This window comes from Nerophis ophidion, linkage group LG16 (assembly GCF_033978795.1).
Source record: "Nerophis ophidion isolate RoL-2023_Sa linkage group LG16, RoL_Noph_v1.0, whole genome shotgun sequence".
Lineage (NCBI taxonomy): Eukaryota > Metazoa > Chordata > Actinopteri > Syngnathiformes > Syngnathidae > Nerophis > Nerophis ophidion.
The window spans coordinates 41,490,320-41,511,594 of NC_084626.1; the positions used below are offsets into that span (position 1 = coordinate 41,490,320).

At 36.5% G+C, this 21,275-nt stretch overlaps 1 protein-coding gene across 1 annotated transcript in view; it reads left to right on the plus strand.

Annotated features, from left to right (window-relative positions):
• Positions 1–14,449, plus strand: part of mapkapk3 (MAPK activated protein kinase 3) — a 105,131-nt gene extending 90,682 nt beyond the window's left edge. Inside the window, exon 10 of the mRNA XM_061875244.1 lies at positions 13,994–14,449. Within this exon, the coding sequence (XP_061731228.1) occupies positions 13,994–14,149 (156 nt within the window). The 3' untranslated portion in view covers positions 14,150–14,449. The remainder of the gene's footprint in view (positions 1–13,993) is intronic.
• Positions 14,450–21,275: the final 6,826 nt, after the last annotated feature.

Here is a 21,275-nt window from a genome sequence, read left to right on the forward strand (position 1 = left end):
AGCTCACTGGTAAGTGCTGCTATTTGAGCTATTTTTTGAACAGGCCAGCGGGCGACTCATCTGGTCCTTACGGGCGACCTGGTGCCCGCGGGCACCGCGTTGGTGACCCCTGGTGTACGTTATATGAGGCATAAATAACCAACTGAGAAGGTGGCTGCTATGTTAACCTAACATATTATGGTAAGAGTCATTCAAATAACTATAACGTTTACCAAACAATCTGTCACTCCTAATTGATAAATCCCATGAAATCTTACACGTCTAGTCTCTTACGTGAATGAGCTAAATAATATTATTTGATATTTTACGGTAATGTGTTAATAATTTCACGCATTATCGCCCCTGAGTATAAGTCGCACCAAACTATGAAAAAAACTGCGACTTATAGTCCGAAAAATACGGTACATGCGTGCCAAGGCCGGGAATAGGTGAACATTTGCCAATGATACTTGAACTTGCATAGCTCGGTTAGTAGAGTGGCCGTGCCAGCAACTTGAGGGTTGCAGGTTCGATTCCCGCTTCCGCCATCCTAGTCACTGCCGTTGTGTCCTTGGGCAAGACACTTTACCCACCTGCTCCCAGTGCCACCCACACTGGTTTAAATGTAACTTAGATATTGGGTTTCACTATGTAAAGCACTTTGAGTCAATAGAGAAAAGCGCTATATAAATATAATTCACTTCACTTATGTGGGTTTATTGTTAGGCAGTTTCATTAACGTCCTCCCAACAAAACAACACACAACAACAGCAGTCAATCAATCAATCAATCAATGTTTATTTATATAGCCCTAAATCACAAATAAAGCATTTTTTCTCCTCTGTTGACAGCAGGGTTGGCGCTAGGAAGTTTCGAAATGGGGTCCCAGGGACCCCATCAAGTCATAAAAATGGGGTCCCACAGTAAATTCTTGGGGTCCCACTTTTTTGTAAGCGTTTTGAAAACAAATGATAAACGTATGCATTGTCCTGTTATATCTCACATTATATGTTGTGTTTTGGAAATAGTGTAATATATGTTACTTAATTCCTTAAAAGAAATAATATAAAAAGAAGACAAATTTGTTTGCATATGTAAATGTATTCAGTCATAAACATTCATTCACTTTCTTCTTTCCTTCATGGATCTAAACTTTACCGCTGCTGGTAGTTTTTTCTATGTTTTTATTTAATAAGTTGTAGGTGTATTTATTTCAGTATAAAAGTGTAAAAAAGTGTTTTGCTTGGGTCATGAAGTGATGATAATGGTGTGCCAGGGCATACATACATTTTATATTTAACGTTTAAACCTCTGGAGTCTACATCAACTTCAGTTCTAGCCCTTATTTCAAAATGTTTTAGTTTTTTTTCGTTGTTCTTTTGTTTGTTTGTTTTCCGCCCTTTTTAGTCAAACAATTTTTATGGCAAAGACACAAAATATGCCAAATCTTCCACTAAAAATAAGTAGAATATTTGATGTGACATAATCGGGTTTGCGGGGGGTGTATATTGTAGCGTCCCGGAAGAGTTAGTGCTGCAAGGAATTCTGGGTATTTGTTCTGTTGTGTTTATGTTGTGTTACGGTGCGGATGTTCTCCCGAAATGTGTTTGTCATTCTTGTTTGGTGTGGGTTCACTGTGTGGCGCATATTTGTAACAGTGTTAAAGTTGTTTTTACGGCCACCCTCAGTGTGACCTGTATGGGTGTTGACCAAGTATGCATGCATTCACTTCTGTGTGTGTGAAAAGCCGTAGATATGTACAAACCTCGTTTCCATATGAGTTGGGAAATTGTGTTAGATGTAAATATAAACAGAATACAATGATTTGCAAATACTTTTCAACCCATATTCAGTTGAATGAACTACAAAGACAAGATATTTGATGTTCAAACTCATAAACTTTATTTTCTTTTTGCAAATAATAATTAACTTGGAATTTCATGGCTGCAACATGTGCCAAAGTAGTTGGGAAAGGGCATGTTCACCACTGTGTTACATCACCTTTTCTTTTAACAACACTCAATAAACGTTTGGGAACTGAGGAAACTAATTGTTGAAGCTTTGAAAGTGGAATTCTTTCCTATTCTTGTTTTATGTAGAGCTTCAATCGTTCAACAGTCCGGGGTCTCCGCTGTCGTATTTTACGCTTCATAATGCGCCACACGTTTTCCATGGGACACAAGTCTGGACTGCAGGCGGGCCAGGAAAGTACCCGCACTCTTTTTTTACGAAACCTTGCTGTTGTAACACGTGCTGAATGTGGCTTGGCATTGTCTTGCTGAAATAAGCAGGGGCGTACATGAAAAAGACGGCGCTTAGATGGCAGCATATGTTGTTCCAAAACCTGTATGTACCTTTCAGCATTAATAGTGCCTTCACAGATGTGTAAGTTACCCATGCCTTGGGCACTAATGCACCCCCATACCATCACAGATGCTGGCTTTTGAACTTCGCGTCGATAACAGCCTGGATGGTTCACTTCCCCTTTGGTCCGGATGACACGATGTCGAATAATTCCATAAACATTTTGAAATGTGGACTTGTCAGACCTCAGAACACTTTTCAAGCTTGCATCAGTCCATCTTAGATGATCTCGAGGCGCAGAGAAACCGGCGGCGTTTCTGGATGTTGTTGATAAATGGCTTTCGCTTTGCATAGTAGAGCTTTAACTTGCACTTACAGATGTAGCGACAAACTTTAATTAGTGACAGTGGTTTTGTGAAGTGTTCCTGAGCCCATGTGGTGATATCCTTTAGAGATTGATGTCGGTTTTGGATACAGTGCCGTCTGAGGCATCGAAGGTCACGATCATTCAATGTTGGTTTCCAGCCATGCCGATTACGTGGAGTGATTTCTCCAGATTCTCTGAACCTTTTGATGATATTATGGACCGTAGATGTTGAAATCCCTAAATTTCTTGCAATTGCACTTTGAGAAACGTTGTTCTTAAACTGTTTGACTATTTGCTCACGCAGTTGTGGACAAAGGGGTGTACCTCGCCCCATCCTTTCTTGCGAAAGACTGAGCATTTTTTTGGGAAGCTGTTTTTATACCCAATCATGGCACCCACCTGTTCCCAATTAGCCTGCACACCTGTGGGATGTTCCAAATAAGTGTTTGACGAGCATTCCTCAACTTTATCGGTATATATTGCCACCTTTCCCAGCTTCTTTGTCACGTGTTGCTGGCATCAAATTCTAAAGTTAATGATTATTTGCACAAATCAGTTTGAACATCAAATATGTTGTCTTTGTAGCATATTCAACTGAATATGTGGTGAAAAGGATTTGCAAATCATTGTATTCTGTTTATATTTACATCTAACACAATTTCCCAACTCATATGGAAACAGGGTTTGTAAAACTCACGGGCATTAAACCGAGACCCCTGCTTTATACAAATATGTAATAGTGTTTACTGAAGTTACCCACTCTAAATCATTTTCAGTTCTATAATTTATTGTCAAAGTATCGAACCGAGACTTGAAATCGGGTCTGATCTGAGGCCAAAATATTGATTGGGACATCCTTACCAAAACAAAGTGTTGATATTAAAACGTTTTTTTTGCTGCTTACAAACACGTGTTTGCACAAAAGCGACACACAACTTGTTTTTGCCACTGTGTTGCACAACTGCATATCACAGTTGTGTGTGAAAGGAATGAGAAGCAATCCCTCTTATTAGTTGAATGTTCAAGTCCGGTGTGATAAGAGATAATAATAGAGAGTACTATCATGGAGGATTGTTGCGCAATGCTGTTGTCCTTTTAAGATTTCACTCCCGTATAACCGCCGTCTTTCTTCATCTTACTCTCAAGCGTGACGGATAAAAGGTTGGGAGAAGTTCAATTTTTGGCGATTTCTGAAAATAGTTTAGTTTTCAGGTTGACGCAGATGTCGGTTCACACTGCAAAAAGTGTTCAAAAACAAGAAACAAATTAAAGCTGCAAGCAGCGATGGACGGGACCGACTTTTACTGGTGTTTCCTGCCTTTACCCATTCAACATATCTTTACCTGCACATTACCTACCTTCCCTGCATCCTGGGGTCACACTGGTGCTTCTTTCTTTCAGCCATACATGCTGGTGCTTCCTGCCATCACCCAGACAACATACCTTTACCTGTACATTACCTACCTTCTCTGTATCCTGGAGTAAAACTGGTGCCTCCTTCTTCCACCCAGTCAACATATCTTTTAACCGCACAGTACCTACCTTCTCTGCATTGTGTGGTCACGCCGGTGCTTTCTGCGCAGAAGTTTTTTGAAGGCTCGTAAAATCAAAACCGGAGCAGTTAGAAAAACTCTTTGCACAACTTTTAATCAGAAGGGTTCAATCTCTTTCCTGTGCGAGTTTGAAGCCGACACAACAAACGCGCTCAGAGGAGATAATGTTTGAAAAAAGGTGACAGGTTTTTACAAAACTTTTGTTTTGTAGGGGTAATTGCCAACTTCCTGTTGATTGTTGCTGAAGGATGTCTATTAGTGAAATGTAGGTCTAAGTGAGACCTACATAGATGTTTTTGTTTCATGTCGCTACAACATTCCTACCGGAAGTTACAAGCAGTTTTGTCTGTTTTATTCCCAAGAGCAGTTTTTTCAGTGTTTTATTTCTAGGGGGCGCTAGAGCGCAATTTTGGGTTTTTTTTATTGGATCGCAATTTTCGCCAGTCCTGATGTGTGTGTCCAGTTTGGTGAGTTTTGAAGCATTTTAAGGGGGTCAAATTACAGCTCAAAGAGGCAAAAATGACATATTTTAGGAAACTTTTGTTTTAAAGGGCTGTTTGCCAACTTCCTGTTTATTTTTGCTGAAGGATGTTATTTTATGAATTATAGATCTAAGTCAGACCTACATAGAGTTTTTTGTTTCATGTCTCTACGACATTCCTAACGGAAGTTACAAGCAGTTTTGTCTGTGTTTTTTCCTAGGGGGCGCTAGAGCGCAATTTTGAGTTTTTTTTTTTTTTTGTTAGATTGCAATTTTCACCAGTCCTGATGTGTGTGTCCAGTTTAGTGAGTTTTGAAGCATTTTAAGGGGGTGAAATTACAGCTCAAAGAGGCAAAAATGACATATTTTAGGAAACTTTTGTTTTAAAGGGGTGTTTGCCAAATTCCTGTTTATTTTTGCTGAAGGATGTCACTTTATGAAATCTAGGTCTAAGTCAGACCTACATAGAGGTTTTTGTTTCATGTCTCTACGACATTCCTAAGGGAAGTTACAAGCAGTTTTGTCTGTGTTTTTTCCAAGGGGGCGCTAGAGCGCAATTTTGAGGGGTTTTTTATTCATTATTTGATGGAAATTTTCACCAGTCCTGAAATTTGTGTCCAGTTTGGTGAGTTTTGAAGCATTTTAAGGGGGTCAAATTACAGCTCAAAGAGGCAAAAATTACATATTTTAGGAAACTTTTGTTTTAAAGGGGTGTTTGCCAACTTCCTGTTGATTTTTGCTGAAGGATGTCAATTTATAAAATGTAGGTCTAAGTCAGACCTACATAGAGGTTTTTGTTTCATGTCTCTACGACATTCCTAACGGAAGTTACAAGAAGTTTTGTATGTGTTTTTTCCTAGGGGGCGCTAGAGCACAATTTTGAGGTTTGTTTGTTTTTTTATTAGATGGCAATTTTCGCCAGTCCTGATGTGTGTGTCCAGTTTGGTGAGTTTTGAAGCATTTTAAGGGGGTCAAATTACAGCTCAAACAGGCAAAAATGACATATTTTAGGAAACTTTTGTTTTAAAGGGGTGTTTGCCAACTTCCTGTTGATTTTTGTTGAAGGATGTCAATTTATGAAATGTAGGTCTAAGTGAGACCTACATAGAGGTTTTTGTTTCAAGTAGTTTTATACTTGAGAGTGTTGATGACACAGCTTTGCAACAGTTGATATTCTAGTTTCAAGCATGTTTTACTCAATATAGGTCATCAAATCTCAGCAACAAGCTGTAATATCTTACTGCAGGTGTGTCCAAAGTGCGGCCCGGGGGCCATTTGCGGCCCGCAGCTAATTCTGCAAAAATTGCAAAATTGATAGTATTGCAAAAATAAAATAACATTTAAAAAAAGTGGAATGAGGTGAAATCTAATGAGAAAAAATGGCAATGTTGACACAAAGCTGCCATGCAGGCTGTTTTTTTTCTTCTTTTGTCTATATTTTCTTTTTTTTCCCATTGCTCAAACAAAAATAAAAAAAAAATAAAAATAAAATTATCACTTTAAAATGTTTTATGTGGAAAAAATATTGCATATGTTGTGTGGTTGCCATTAAAAACATCAACGTTTTGACAAAAGAGCATAAAAACAAACAAAATAATAGTTCAAACTTAAAATCGAAGAATATAGGAAGTTGATCTTGAAATTTAAATGTTAAAAGTAAAAAATAAAAAAAATAAAAATGCTTCACTTTATGAGTGGGGAACCTTTCGGATCTCAAATATATTTAGTAGGATTTAATTTGACTTTTTACTGTGATTACTCAAAAATATTAAATAATTAAAATCAATGGTGTCCTGCATTATTAATCTTTGAGGGCTTTAATTGCTAAATAAAGGAACTCTCCTGAAGGAATCAATAAAGTACTATTTATGTATCTAAATACTGCATATTTCAGTTTTACTATAAAAAACAAAGTTGTATTTGACAGAAAAGGCATAAAACCTTATTTGTTTTACTTTATATCAACCTCAATAATAATAATAATTTGACTTATTTTTAACATTTTAGTGACTGAGGCCTTCTATGTTCCCCAGGGGCCCTAAGGCTTAAAAAAAATCCATATATTTTGTTATGGTTTGAAAATAAAAAATATCAAAATAGCCCCCGCATGCTTACATTTTTCCGTGAGCGGCCCTCTGTGGAAAAAGTTTGGACACCCCTGTCTTACTGCGATCATTTAGGACCAAAACCTTTAAAACAAATAAAACACTCTAGCTTAAAATCTGCTTAGTGAGAACAATTATCTCATCAGACAGAAAATAAGCAGATATCACCCTTTTTTGAGATATTTCATCTTACTTAGATTTCAGTTTTTGCAGTCTACTGCCGACTCTTCACTGTCAGATGTAAGAATGAAGAAGCAAATGAGCAACATCTATTGCACTAAAATGGAAGTTTAGCAGAGTTAGAGAAACTGCACTGATTTGCAACTTCCTGCACATTGATAGTTACTACATGACCAGCCCAGGTGGTGTAATAAATAGTACACACTACTACTGCCTTTTTGTGCTGATGGCCCAAGCCTGAATGCATGCATGGGAGGGTTGTGTTATATTTAGTGGACAAACTAAGCCTACCTTATTTTTCACACCATAAGGCACACTGTGGTTGAACGGGTCTATTCGGGGATATTTTTATGCAGAAGGAGCACCGGATTATAAGGAACATTAAAGGGGTCATATTATGATTATTTTTCTGCATCTAAAACACTTCCTTGTGGTCTACATCACATTTAATTAAGGTTGTCCTGATACCAATATTTTGCTACCAGTACCAAAATGTATTTTGATACACCATGTGTGTGTGTGTGTGTGTGTGTGTGTGTGTGTGTGTGTGTGTGTGTGTGTGTGTGTGTGTGTACACACATATATATGTGCGTGTATACACGTATATGTGCGTGTATACATGTATATGTGTGTATACACACGTGTGTATACAAATATATGTGTGTGTATACACATATATGTGTGTGTATACACGTATATGTCTGTGTATACACATATACATTTGTGTATACACGTATACATTTGTGTATACACGTATATATGTGTCTATACACGTATATATGTGTGTGTATACACGTATATATGTGTGTGTATACACGTATATATGTGTGTATACACGTATATGTGTGTGTATACACGTATATATGTGTGTATACATGTATATATGTGTATACACGTATACATTTGTGTATACACGTATGTATGTGTCTATACACGTATATATGTGTGTGTATACACGTATATATGTGTGTGTATACACGTATATATGTGTGTATACACGTATATATGTGTGTGTATACACGTATATATGTGTGTATACATGTATATATGTGTGTATACACGTATATGTGTGTATACACGTGTTTTTGCGTGTATACAAGTGTACATGTGTGTATACACGTATATATGTGTGTGTATACACGTATATATGTGTGTGTATACACGTATGTGTGTGTATACACATATATGTGTGTGTATACACGTAAATGTGTGTATACATGTGTATATGTGTGTATACACATATATATGTGGGTGTATACACGTATATGTGTGTATACACGTGTATGTGTGTATACACGTGTATATGTGTGTGTATACACGTGTATATGTGTGTATACACATATATATGTGGGTGTATACACGTATATATGTGTGTGTATACACGTATATGTGTGTGTATACACGTATATATGTGTGTGTATACACGTATATATGTGTGTATACACGTATATGTGTGTGTATACACGTATATATGTGTGTGTATACACGTATATATGTGTGTATACACGTATATATGTGTGTATACACGTATATATGTGTGTATACACGTATATATGTGTGTAAACAGGTATATATGTGTGTAAACAGGTATATATGTGTGTAAACACATATATATGTGTGTGTATACACATATATATGTGTGTATATACATATGTGTGTAAACACGTATATATGTGTGTGTATACACATATATATGTGTGTATATGCATATGTGTGTAAACACGTATATGTGTGTGTATACTAGTATATGTGTGTGTGTATACTAGTATATGTGTGTGTGTATACTTGTATATATGTGTGTATGCACGTATATATGTGTGTATACACGTATATATATGTGTGTATACGCCTATATGTGTGTATACATGTATATATGTGTGTATACGCGTATATGTGTGTATACATGTATATATGTGTGTATACACATATATGTGTGTATACGCGTATATGTGTGTATACATGTATATATGTGTGTATACACGTATATATGTCTGTATACACGTATATATGTGTGTATACACGTATATATGTGTGTATACACGTATATACGTGTGTGTATACACATTGTGTGTATGCACATATATGTGTGTATACATGTTTATATGTGTGTATACACATATATATGTGGGTGTATACACGTATATGTGTGTATACACGTGTATATGTGTGTGTATACACGTATATATGTGTGTGTATACACGTATATATGTGTGTGTATGCACGTATATATGTGTGTGTATACACTTATATATGTGTGTAAACACGTATATATGTGTGTATACACGTATATATGTGTGTATACACGTATATATGTGTGTAAACAGGTATATGTGTGTAAACACGTATATGTGTGTAAACACGTATATATGTGTGTGTATACACATATATATGTGTGTATATACATATGTGTGTAAACACGTATATGTGTGTGTATACTAGTATATGTGTGTGTGTGTACTTGTATATATGTGTGTATGCACGTATATATGTGTGTATATACGTATATATATGTGTGTATACGCGTATATGTGTGTATACACGTATATATGTGTGTATACACGTATATATGTGTGTATACACGTATATATGTGTGTATATATGTGTGTATACACGTATATATGTGTTAATACCTGTATATATGTGTGTATACACGTATATATGTGTGTATACACGTATATATGTGTGTATATATGCGTGTATACACGTATATATGTGTCAATACCTGTATATATGTGTGTATACACGTATATATGTGTGTATACACGTATATATGTGTGTATACACGTATATATGTGTGTATACACGTATATATGTGTGTATACACGTATATATGTGTGTATACACGTATATATGTCTGTATACACGCATATATGTCTGTATACACGTATATATGTGTGTATACACATATGTGTGTATACACATATGTGTGTGTATACACATATGTGTGTATACATGTTTATATGTGTGTATACACATATATATGTGGGTGTATACACGTATATGTGTGTATACACGTATATGTGTGTATACACGTGTATATGTGTGTATACACGTGTATATGTGTGTATACACGTATATATGTGTCAATACCTGTATATATGTGTGTATACACGTATATATGTGTGTATACACGTATATATGTGTGTATACACGTATATATGTGTGTATACACGTATATATGTGTGTATACACGTATATATGTCTGTATACACACATATATGTCTGTATACACGTATATATGTGTGTATACACATATGTGTGTATACACATATGTGTGTGTATACACATATGTGTGTATACATGTTTATATGTGTGTATACATGTTTATATGTGTGTATACACATATATATGTGGGTGTATACACGTATATGTGTGTATACACGTATATGTGTGTATACACGTGTATATGTGTGTATACACGTGTATATGTGTGTATACACGTATATATGTGTCAATACCTGTATATATGTGTGTATACACGTATATATGTGTGTATACACGTATATATGTGTGTATACACGTATATATGTGTGTATACACGTATATATGTCTGTATACACACATATATGTCTGTATACACGTATATATGTGTGTATACACATATGTGTGTATACACATATGTGTGTGTATACACATATGTGTGTATACATGTTTATATGTGTGTATACACATATATATGTGGGTGTATACACGTATATGTGTGTATACACGTATATGTGTGTATACACGTGTATATGTGTGTATACACGTGTATATGTGTGTATACACGTGTATATGTGTGTATACACGTGTATATGTGTGTATACACGTGTACATGTGTGTATACACGTATATATGTGCGTGTATACACGTATATATGTGTGTGTATACACGTATGTGTGTGTATACACATATATGTGTGTGTATACACGTAAATGTGTGTATACATGTGTATATGTGTGTAGACACATATATATGTGGGTGTATACACGTATATGTGTGTATACACGTGTATGTGTGTATACACGTGTATATGTGTGTGTATACACGTGTATATGTGTGTATACACATATATATGTGTGTGTATACACGTATATATGTGTGTGTATACACGTATATGTGTGTGTATACACGTATATATGTGTGTGTATACACGTATATATGTGTGTATACACGTATATATGTGTGTATACACGTATATATGTGTGTATACACGTATATATGTGTGTAAACAGGTATATATGTGTGTAAACAGGTATATATGTGTGTAAACACATATATATGTGTGTGTATACACATATATATGTGTGTATATACATATGTGTGTAAACACGTATATATGTGTGTGTATACACATATATATGTGTGTATATGCATATGTGTGTAAACACGTATATGTGTGTGTATACTAGTATATGTGTGTGTGTATACTAGTATATGTGTGTGTGTATACTTGTATATATGTGTGTATGCACGTATATATGTGTGTATACACGTATATATATGTGTGTATACGCGTATATGTGTGTATACATGTATATATGTGTGTATACACGTATATATGTGTGTATACGCGTATATGTGTGTATACATGTATATATGTGTGTATACACATATATGTGTGTATACGCGTATATGTGTGTATACATGTATATATGTGTGTACACACGTATATATGTCTGTATACACGTATATATGTGTGTATACACGTATATATGTGTGTATACACGTATATACGTGTGTGTATACACATTGTGTGTATGCACATATATGTGTGTATACATGTTTATATGTGTGTATACACATATATATGTGGGTGTATACACGTATATGTGTGTATACACGTGTATATGTGTGTGTATACACGTATATATGTGTGTGTATACACGTATATATGTGTGTGTATACACTTATATATGTGTGTAAACACGTATATATGTGTGTATACACGTATATATGTGTGTATACACGTATATATGTGTGTAAACAGGTATATGTGTGTAAACACGTATATATGTGTGTGTATACACATATATATGTGTGTATATACATATGTGTGTAAACACGTATATGTGTTTGTATACTAGTATATGTGTGTGTGTGTACTTGTATATATGTGTGTATGCACGTATATATGTGTGTATATACGTATATATATGTGTGTATACGCGTATATGTGTGTATACATGTATATATGTGTGTATACACGTATATATGTGTGTATACACGTATATATGTGTGTATATATGTGTGTATACACGTATATATGTGTTAATACCTGTATATATGTGTGTATACACGTATATATGTGTGTATACACGTATATATGTGTGTATACACGTATATATGTGTGTATACACGTATATATGTGTGTATACACGTATATATGTGTGTATATATGCGTGTATACACATATATATGTGTCAATACCTGTATATATGTGTGTATACACGTATATATGTGTGTATACACGTATATATGTGTGTATACACGTATATATGTCTGTATACACACATATATGTCTGTATACATGTATATATGTGTGTATACACATATGTGTGTATACACATATGTGTGTGTATACACATATGTGTGTATACACGTTTATATGTGTGTATACACATATATATGTGGGTGTATACACGTATATGTGTGTATACACGTATATGTGTGTATACACGTGTATATGTGTGTATACACGTGTATATGTGTGTATACACGTGTATATGTGTGTATACACGTGTATATGTGTGTGTACACATGTATATGTGTGTATACACATGTATATGTGTGTATACACGTGTATATGTGTGTATACACGTGTATATGTGTGTATACACGTGTATATGTGTGTATACACGTGTATATGTGTATATACACGTGTATATGTGTGTATACACGTATATGTGTGTGTATACACGTATATGTGTGTGTATACACGTATATGTGTGTGTATACACGTATATGTGTGTGTATACACGTATATGTGTGTATACACGTGTATATGTGTGTATACACGTATATATGTGCATGTATACACGTATGTATGTGCGTGTATACACGTATATATGTGTGTGTGTACACGTATATGTGTGTGTGTACACGTATATGTGTGTGTGTACACGTATATGTGTGTATACGCGTATATGTGTGTATACGTATATATGTGTGTATACACGTATATATGTGTGTATACGCGTATGTGTCTATACGCGTATGTGTGTATACGCGTATGTGTGTATACGCGTATATATGTGTGTATACACGTATATATGTGTGTATACACGTATATATGTGTGTGTATACACGTATATATGTGTGTGTATACACGTATATATGTGTGTGTATACACGTATATATGTGTGTATACACGTATATATGTGTGTATACACGTATGTACGTGTGTGTATACACGTATATGTGTGTATACACATATATATGTGTATGTATACAAGTATATGTGTGTGTATACACGTATATATATGTGTGTGTACACGTATATATGTGTATACACGTTTATATGTGTGTGTATATATACATGTGTATATACATATATATATATACATATATATATATGTGTGTATATATATATATATACATATATATATGTGTATGTATGTATATATATATATATATTTATATATATATATATATATTTATATATACTGTACATATATAGTAATACAATTACTTCAGTTGGTATACATATTTATTGTAAAATGTCGTAATTTACATTTTATCATATTTCATATACTGCAAAAAAAGAGCCAAAATAAAGACTATATTTTCGGGGGGGAAAATGCTAAAATTTAGTGACGTTAACTCGTTGCACGGACAAATAATTTGACATGATTAAAAAAAGGGTTTTATTCTGAAAACAAGCAATAATCAACTCAGGAATCTTGAAACAAAATGTTGTATGTGGGGGGGAAATAACTAAATATTCTTAATTTTAATATTTCTATAAAAAATTGTCCCTATATGGATACAATTCCGCCACCTCCGCATTTAACGGCCGGTGTGTCTTCCTTCCGACGTGTCCCAGGAGGAGATGACCAGCGCCTTGGCGACCATGCGCGTGGACTACGACCAGGTGAAGATCAAGGACCTGGACACCTCCAGCAACCCGCTCCTCAACAAGAGGCGCAAGAAGGCTGCGGCGGGGGCCAAGAGCAGCGGCCCTGCATGTCAAAGTCAGTGACTCCCTTCAATGCAACACCACCGGCTGCTTTGGACGGTTTAAGTGGATGAATAGACAACATTGAAATATTGACAGGGGACAATTCAGACTTTTTACACAGCCTCATGTTTCTAGGAGGGTTTTTTTAAATGACATTTTTAGACTCCGATAGGTTTGATACAGTATTTGAAGTTTGCACTGACCTGGCGTGGACCGACTGTGAAAGTGGAGATTTTAGAGCCGCTGATTATTGTCAGCATTCAGACCTACTCTGGTGTAACCATCAGAGTATTTTTAATTGAAAATAAACCGGCCAATTAATATAGTGCGTCGTTTGTGAGCTGCGACAGGTGTTTCTCTTCTAGTAAGATCTGGGGTGGGGTTGTCCATATACCAATATTTTGGTACCGGTACCAAAATGTATTTCGATGCTTGTCTAAATAAAAAGGGACCACAAAAAATGGCATTATTGGCTTTATTTTTTAACTAAAAAAATCTTAGGATACATTAATCATATTTATTATTGCAATTTATGTAACGTCTTTGAGGCATCGTGATGCGGTTTGTTCTTCCTTCATGCAGATCGGGCTCGGACACAGCGTGAAGGTAAGAAATGATGGTTTATTTAGACTAAAAACAGACTAAGAACAGAAACACTGGTACTAGGCACAAAAGGCAAACAAACAGAACTAGCATGGGAGCTAGAAACAAACCAAAAGCGCTTGCATGAGAGCTGGGGAAATAGAAAAAGGCCAAACAAAACAACTAGCGTGGGAGTTGGGCTTCACGGTGGCAGAGGGGTTAGTGCGTCAATATTTTGGTACCGGTACCAAAATGTATTTCAATGCTTGTCTAAATAAAAAGGGACCACAAAAAATGGCATTATTGGCTTTATTTTTTAACAAAAAAATCTCAGGGTACATTAAACATCTTTATTATTGCAATTTATGTAACGTCTTTGGGGCATCGTGATGCGGTTTGTTCTTCCTTGATGCAGATCGGGCTCGGACACAGCGTGAAGGTAAGAAATTATGGTTTATTTAAACTAAAAACAGACTAAGAACAGAAACACTGGTACTAGGCACAAAAGGCAAACAAACATAACCGGCATGGGAGCTAGAAACAAACCAAAAGTGCTTGCATGAGAGCTGGGGAAATAACAGAAAAGGGCAAAACAAAACTACTAGCGTGGGAGTTGGGCTTCACGGTGGCAGAGGGGTTAGTGCGTCAATATTTTGGTACCGGTACCAAAATGTATTTCGATGCTTGTCTAAATAAAAAGGGACCACAAAAAAATGGCATTATTGGCTTTATTTTTCAACAAAAAAAATCTTAGGGTACATTAAACATCTTTATTATTGCAATTTATGTAACGTCTTTGAGGCATCGTGATGCGGTTTGTTCTTCCTTGATGCAGATCGGGCTCGGACACAGCAAGAAGGTAAGAAATTATGGTTTATTTAAACTATAAACAGACTAAGAACAGAAACACTGGTACTAGGCACAAAAGGCAAACAAACAGAACTAGCATGGGAGCTAGAAACAAACCAAAAGCGCTAGCATGAGAGCTGGGGAAATAACAGAAAAAGGCAAAACAAAACAACTAGCGTGGGAGTTGGGTTTCACGGTGGCAGAGGGGTTAGTGCGTCAATATTTTGGTACCGGTACCAAAATGTATTTCGATGCTTGTCTAAATAAAAAGGGACCACAAAAAAATGGCAATATTGGCTTTATTTTTTAACAAAAAAAATCTTAGGGTAAATTAAACATCTTTATTAATGCAATTTATGTAACGTCTTTGGGGCATCGTGATGCGGTTTGTTCTTCCTTGATGCAGATCGGGCTCGGACACAGCGTGAAGGTAAGAAATGATGGTTTATTTCAACTAAAAACAGACTAAGAACAGAAACACTGGTACTAGGCACAAAAGGCGAACAAACAGAACTAGCATGGGAGCTAGAAAGAAACCAAAAGCGCTTGCATGAGAGCTAGGGAAATAACAGAAAAGGGCAAAACAAAACAACTAGTGTGGGAACTGGGCTTCACGGTGGCAGAGGGGTTAGTGCGTCTGCCTCACAATACGAAGGTCATGAGTAGTCCTGGGTTCAATCCCGGTCTCAGGATCTTTCTGTGTGGAGTTTGCATGTTCTCCCCGTGACTGCGCGGGTTCCCTCCCACTTTCAATAATAATAATAATAATAATAATAATGGATTACATTTATATAGCGCTTTTCTATTGTAAGATTCTCAAAGCGCTCACAGAAAAGTTGGAACCCATCATTCATTCACACCTGGTGGTGGTAAGCTACTTCTGTAGCCACAGCTGACCTGGGGTAGACTGACGGAAGCGTGGCTGCCAGTCTGTGCCTACGGCCCCTCCGACCACCACCTATCATTTATTCATCATCATTAGTGAAGCACGTTTAGCTATTCCTCGTCCTGCAGTGATAATGATACTTGTAAGAAACATACTTTATTTGTCGCCATGGAGGCGAGGATTAGTGATTTAGAAGTAGCTAAAACACTTTTAGCTGCTAGCTAACTAGCCATGTTTTAAAGCACCTCTTCCTGAGGGCGTTTCAGTGTCATAACTTTACCTTTACTATCAGTTTTAAAGCCACAATGCGTCCGATCTCCCTTTTCTGTCTACACACAGTGTCTGCTTTTAAGTACTCTGTGATTGTGTGCTGCCGAACATGCTCCTCTGCTCATACTTGCCAACATTGAGACCTCGGAATTCGGGACATGAGGTGGGGCGTGGGGTTGGGGGTGCGGCGTTTGGTGATCTATTGTAGCTTCCCGAAAGAGTTAGTGCTGCAAGGGGTTCTGGGTATTTGTTCTGTTGTGTTTTTTACATTGTGACGCCGGTGAGCTAGTGTATCGTCTTACGGTGTGTAGTGAAGCGAAGCACGTTTAGCTATTCCTCGTCCTGCAGTGATAATGATACTTGTAAGAAACTGACTTTATTTGTCGCTATGTAGGCAAGGATTAGTGATTTAGAAGTAGCTAAAACACTGTTAGCTGCTAGCTAGCTAGCCATGTCTTAAAGCACCTCTTCCTGAGGGCGTTTCAGTGTTACAACTTCACCTTTATTGTCAGTTTTTAAGCCAGAATGCGTTTATTCTCTCTTTTCTGTCTACAGACTGAGTCTGCTTGTAAGTACTCTGTGATAGTGTGCTGCCGAACATGCTCCTCTGCTCATACTTGCCAACCTTGAAACCTCCGAATTCGGGACATGAGGTGGGGCGGTGGGGTTGGGGGTGCGGCGTTTGGTGATCTATTGTGGCGTCCCGGAAGAGTTAGTGCTGCAAGGGGTTCTGGGTATTTGTTCTGTTGTGTTTTTTACATTGTGACGCCGGTGAGCTAGTGTATCGTCTTACGGTGTGTAGTGAAGCACGTTTAGCTATTCCTCGTCCTGCAGTGATAATGGTACTTGTAAGAAACTTACTTTATTTGTCGCCATGGAGGCGAGGATTAGTGATTTAGAAGTAGCTAAAACACTGCCGATGTATGTTAGCTGCTAGTTAGCTAGCCATGTCTTAAAGCACCTCTTCCTGAGGGCGTTTCAGTGTTATAACTTCACCTTTATTGTCAGTTTTTAAGCCACAATGCGTCCGTTCTCCCTTTTCTATCTACACACTGTGTCTGCTTGTAAGTACTCTGTGATAGTGTGCTGCCGAACATGCTCCTCTGCTCGTACAACCAGCAATGTCACGTTGGATCCGTTGGGAACCGGTACTTTTCAAACAAAGTATAGTACCGTTTTTGATTCATTAGTACCGCGATACTATACTAGTACTGGTATCCCGTACAACCCTAGTCTATTGCAAGATGTGCACTACCTTCACTGCTGTACCCGGAAGGACAAAAAGTAGTTCAACTGGTATCGCACGGTTTTAAATTCACGTCGCACATAATTGTATGTTTGCCAAAAACATACAAACCTCCCTCTTAGATTTGGTGTTAAACGGATATGCAGACTTCGATCATTTTGACGGCCGACCATGTGTGCAAACAGCTGTGTAAACTTTATCCATGGCGGCAAAACGGTGCCAAAATTATTTAAATGGCCGTGAGAAGAATTTGCCAAGTATGAGCAGCAAAAAATTAAAAGCCATATTACATACAGATAGTATGTATACAGAGATATACATTGAATTAAAGGCCTACTGAAATGAGATTTTCTTATTTAAACGGGGATAGCAGCTCCATTCTATGTGTCATACTTGATTATTTCGAGATATTGCCATATTTTTGCTGAAAGGATTTAGCAGATAAGGGATTTTCCAGAATTATCCTCGTAAATGTGTCTAATAACATCTGAATCGCTCCCACTGTATAGTCTTTTTTTTTCCTTCTAGTCCTTCACTCTCACTTTCCTCATCCACAAATCTTTATCCTCGCTCAAATTAATGGGGAAATCGTCGCTTTCTCGGTCCGAATCGCTCTCGCTGCTGGTGGCCATGATTGTAAACAATGTGAGGATGTGAGGTGCATCGACGATAAAGTTTGCAACTTTTGGTCGTTAATAAAAAAGCCTTGCCTGTACCGGAAGTAGCAGACGATGTGCGCGTGACGTCACGGGTTGTGGAGCTCCTCACATCTGAACATTGTTTACAATCATGGCCACCAGCAGCGAGAGCGATTCGGACCGAGAAAGTGAACGATTTCCCCATTAATTTGAGCGAGGATAAAGATTTGTGGATGAGGAAAGTGAGAGTGAAGGACTAGAAGAAAAAAAAGACTATACAGTGGGAGCGATTCAGATGTTATTAGACACATTTACGAGGATAATTCTGGAAAATCCCTTATCTGCTTATTGTGTTACTAGTGTTTTAGTGGGATTATATGGTTGTACCTGTAGCGCACCTTTCTTCAGCACCAGTCGACGAGTGGTGGCGATGCCCATCTCTGCCCTTCGCAAGGGACCCTCTTCGAAACACGATCTTTCGAAATGATCGCTGCATAATACACAGTACTTTGTGTGTGTGGTCCAGTCCAACCGTGTTCGCTTGACCGCTCTGTTCCTCAGTAAAGTTTCACCGTCATCTTTCGGGAATGTAAACAATGAAACACCGGCTTTGTTTGTGTCGCTAAAGGCGGCCGCAATACACCGCTTCACACCTTCACACCTACAGCTTTCTTCTTTGATGTCTCCATTATTCATTGAACAAATTGCAAAATATCAGCACAGAAGTCCAGAATACTGTGGGATTATGCGATGAAAAGAGACGACTTATAGCTGGGAACGGTGCTGGAACAAATGTCCTCTACAATGCGTGACATCACGCGCACACATCATCATACCGCAACGTTTTAGCTTGATACTTCCACGCGAAATTTAAATTGCAATTTAGTAAACTAAAAAGGCCGTATTGGCATGTGTTGCAATGTTAATATTTCATCATTGATATATAAACTATCAGACTGCGTGGTCGGTAGTAGTGGGTTTCAGTAGGCCTTTAAGAGGACTTAAAGGAAACTAAATGAGCTCAAATGTAGCTACAAATGAGGCATAGTGATGCAATGTATACATATAGCTAGCATCAATTAGCTTGCAGTGACCAAATATGTCTGATTAGCACTCCACACAAGTCAATAACATCAACAAAACTCCCCTTTGTGCATTCATGCACAACGTTAAAAGTTTGGTGGACAAAATGTGTCAGACAAAGAAGTGGCATAAAACACGTCCTAGAAAGTCGGAGAAAGTTATACATGTAAACAAAGTACGGTGAGTTCAAGGACCGTCAAAATGAGTAGGACAAAACAGCGCTCGGTAAATACTCAATGAAACATGTTAATATAAACAGTGTGCTTTATAACAAATAGGGAGGTTTGTGTCATGCTTGTCCTCCTACAGAAACTATATTAAAACAAAAAGTATATTTTTTATATTTTTTCCCCCTCATCTTTTTCCATTTTTCATACATTTTTGAAAAAGCTACAGAGAGCCACTAGGGCGGCGCTAAAGACACCCCCGGCATAGAGTGTGCCAACCTACTCAGTGGTCTAGTGGTTTGAGCAGGGGTCAGCAACCTTTTTGAAACCAAGAGCTACTTCTTGGGTACTGATTAATGCAAAGGGCTACAGTTTGATACACACTTAAATAAATTGCCAGAAATAGCCAATTTGCTCAATTTACCTTTAATAAATAAATCTATATATATAAAAAATGGGTATTTCTGTCTGTCATTCCGTCGTACATTTTTTTTACTTTTACGGAAGGTTTTTTGTAGAGAATAAATGATGAAAAAAAACACTTAATTGAACGGTTTAAAAGAGGAGAAATCAGGAGAAAAAATGAAAGTAAAACTTTGGAACATAGTTTATCTTCAATTTCTACTCTTTAAAATTAAACCGAAAACAGAAGAGAAAAACTAGCTAATTCGATTCTTTTAAAAAAAAAAAAAAAATTATGGAACATCATTAGTAATTTTTCCTGATTAAGATTAATTTTAGAATTTTGATGACATGTTTTAAATAGGTTAAAATCCAATCTGCACTTTGTTAGAATATATAACAAATTGGACCAAGTTATATTTCTTAGAAAGACAAATCATTATTTCTTCTAGATTTTTCAGAACAGAAATTTTTAAAAGACATTCAAAATTAAGATTTAAATTTGATTCTACAGATTTTCTATATTTGCCAGAATAATTTTTTTGAATTTCAATCATAATAAGTTTGAAGAAATATTTCACAAATATTCTTCGTCAAAAAAACAGACGCTAAAATGAAGAATTAAATTAAAATTAATTTATTATTCTATACAATAAAAAAAATAAATTTACTTGAACATTGATTTAAATTGTCAGGAAAGAAGAGGAAGGAATTTAAAAGGTAAAAAGGTATATGTGCTTAAAAATCCTAAAATCATTTTAAGGTTGTATTTTTTCTCTAAAATTGTCTTTCTGAAAGTAAAAGAAGCAAAGTAAAAAATAAATGAATTTATTTAAACAAGTGAAGACCAAGTCTTTCAAATATTGTCTTGGATTTTCAAATTCTATTTGAGTTTTGTCTCTCTTAGAATTAAAAATGTCGAGCAAAGCGAGACCAGCTTGCTAGTAAATAAAAACATTTTTAAAAAATAGAGGCAGCTCACTGGTAAGTGCTGCTATTTGAGCTATTTTTAGAACAGGCCAGC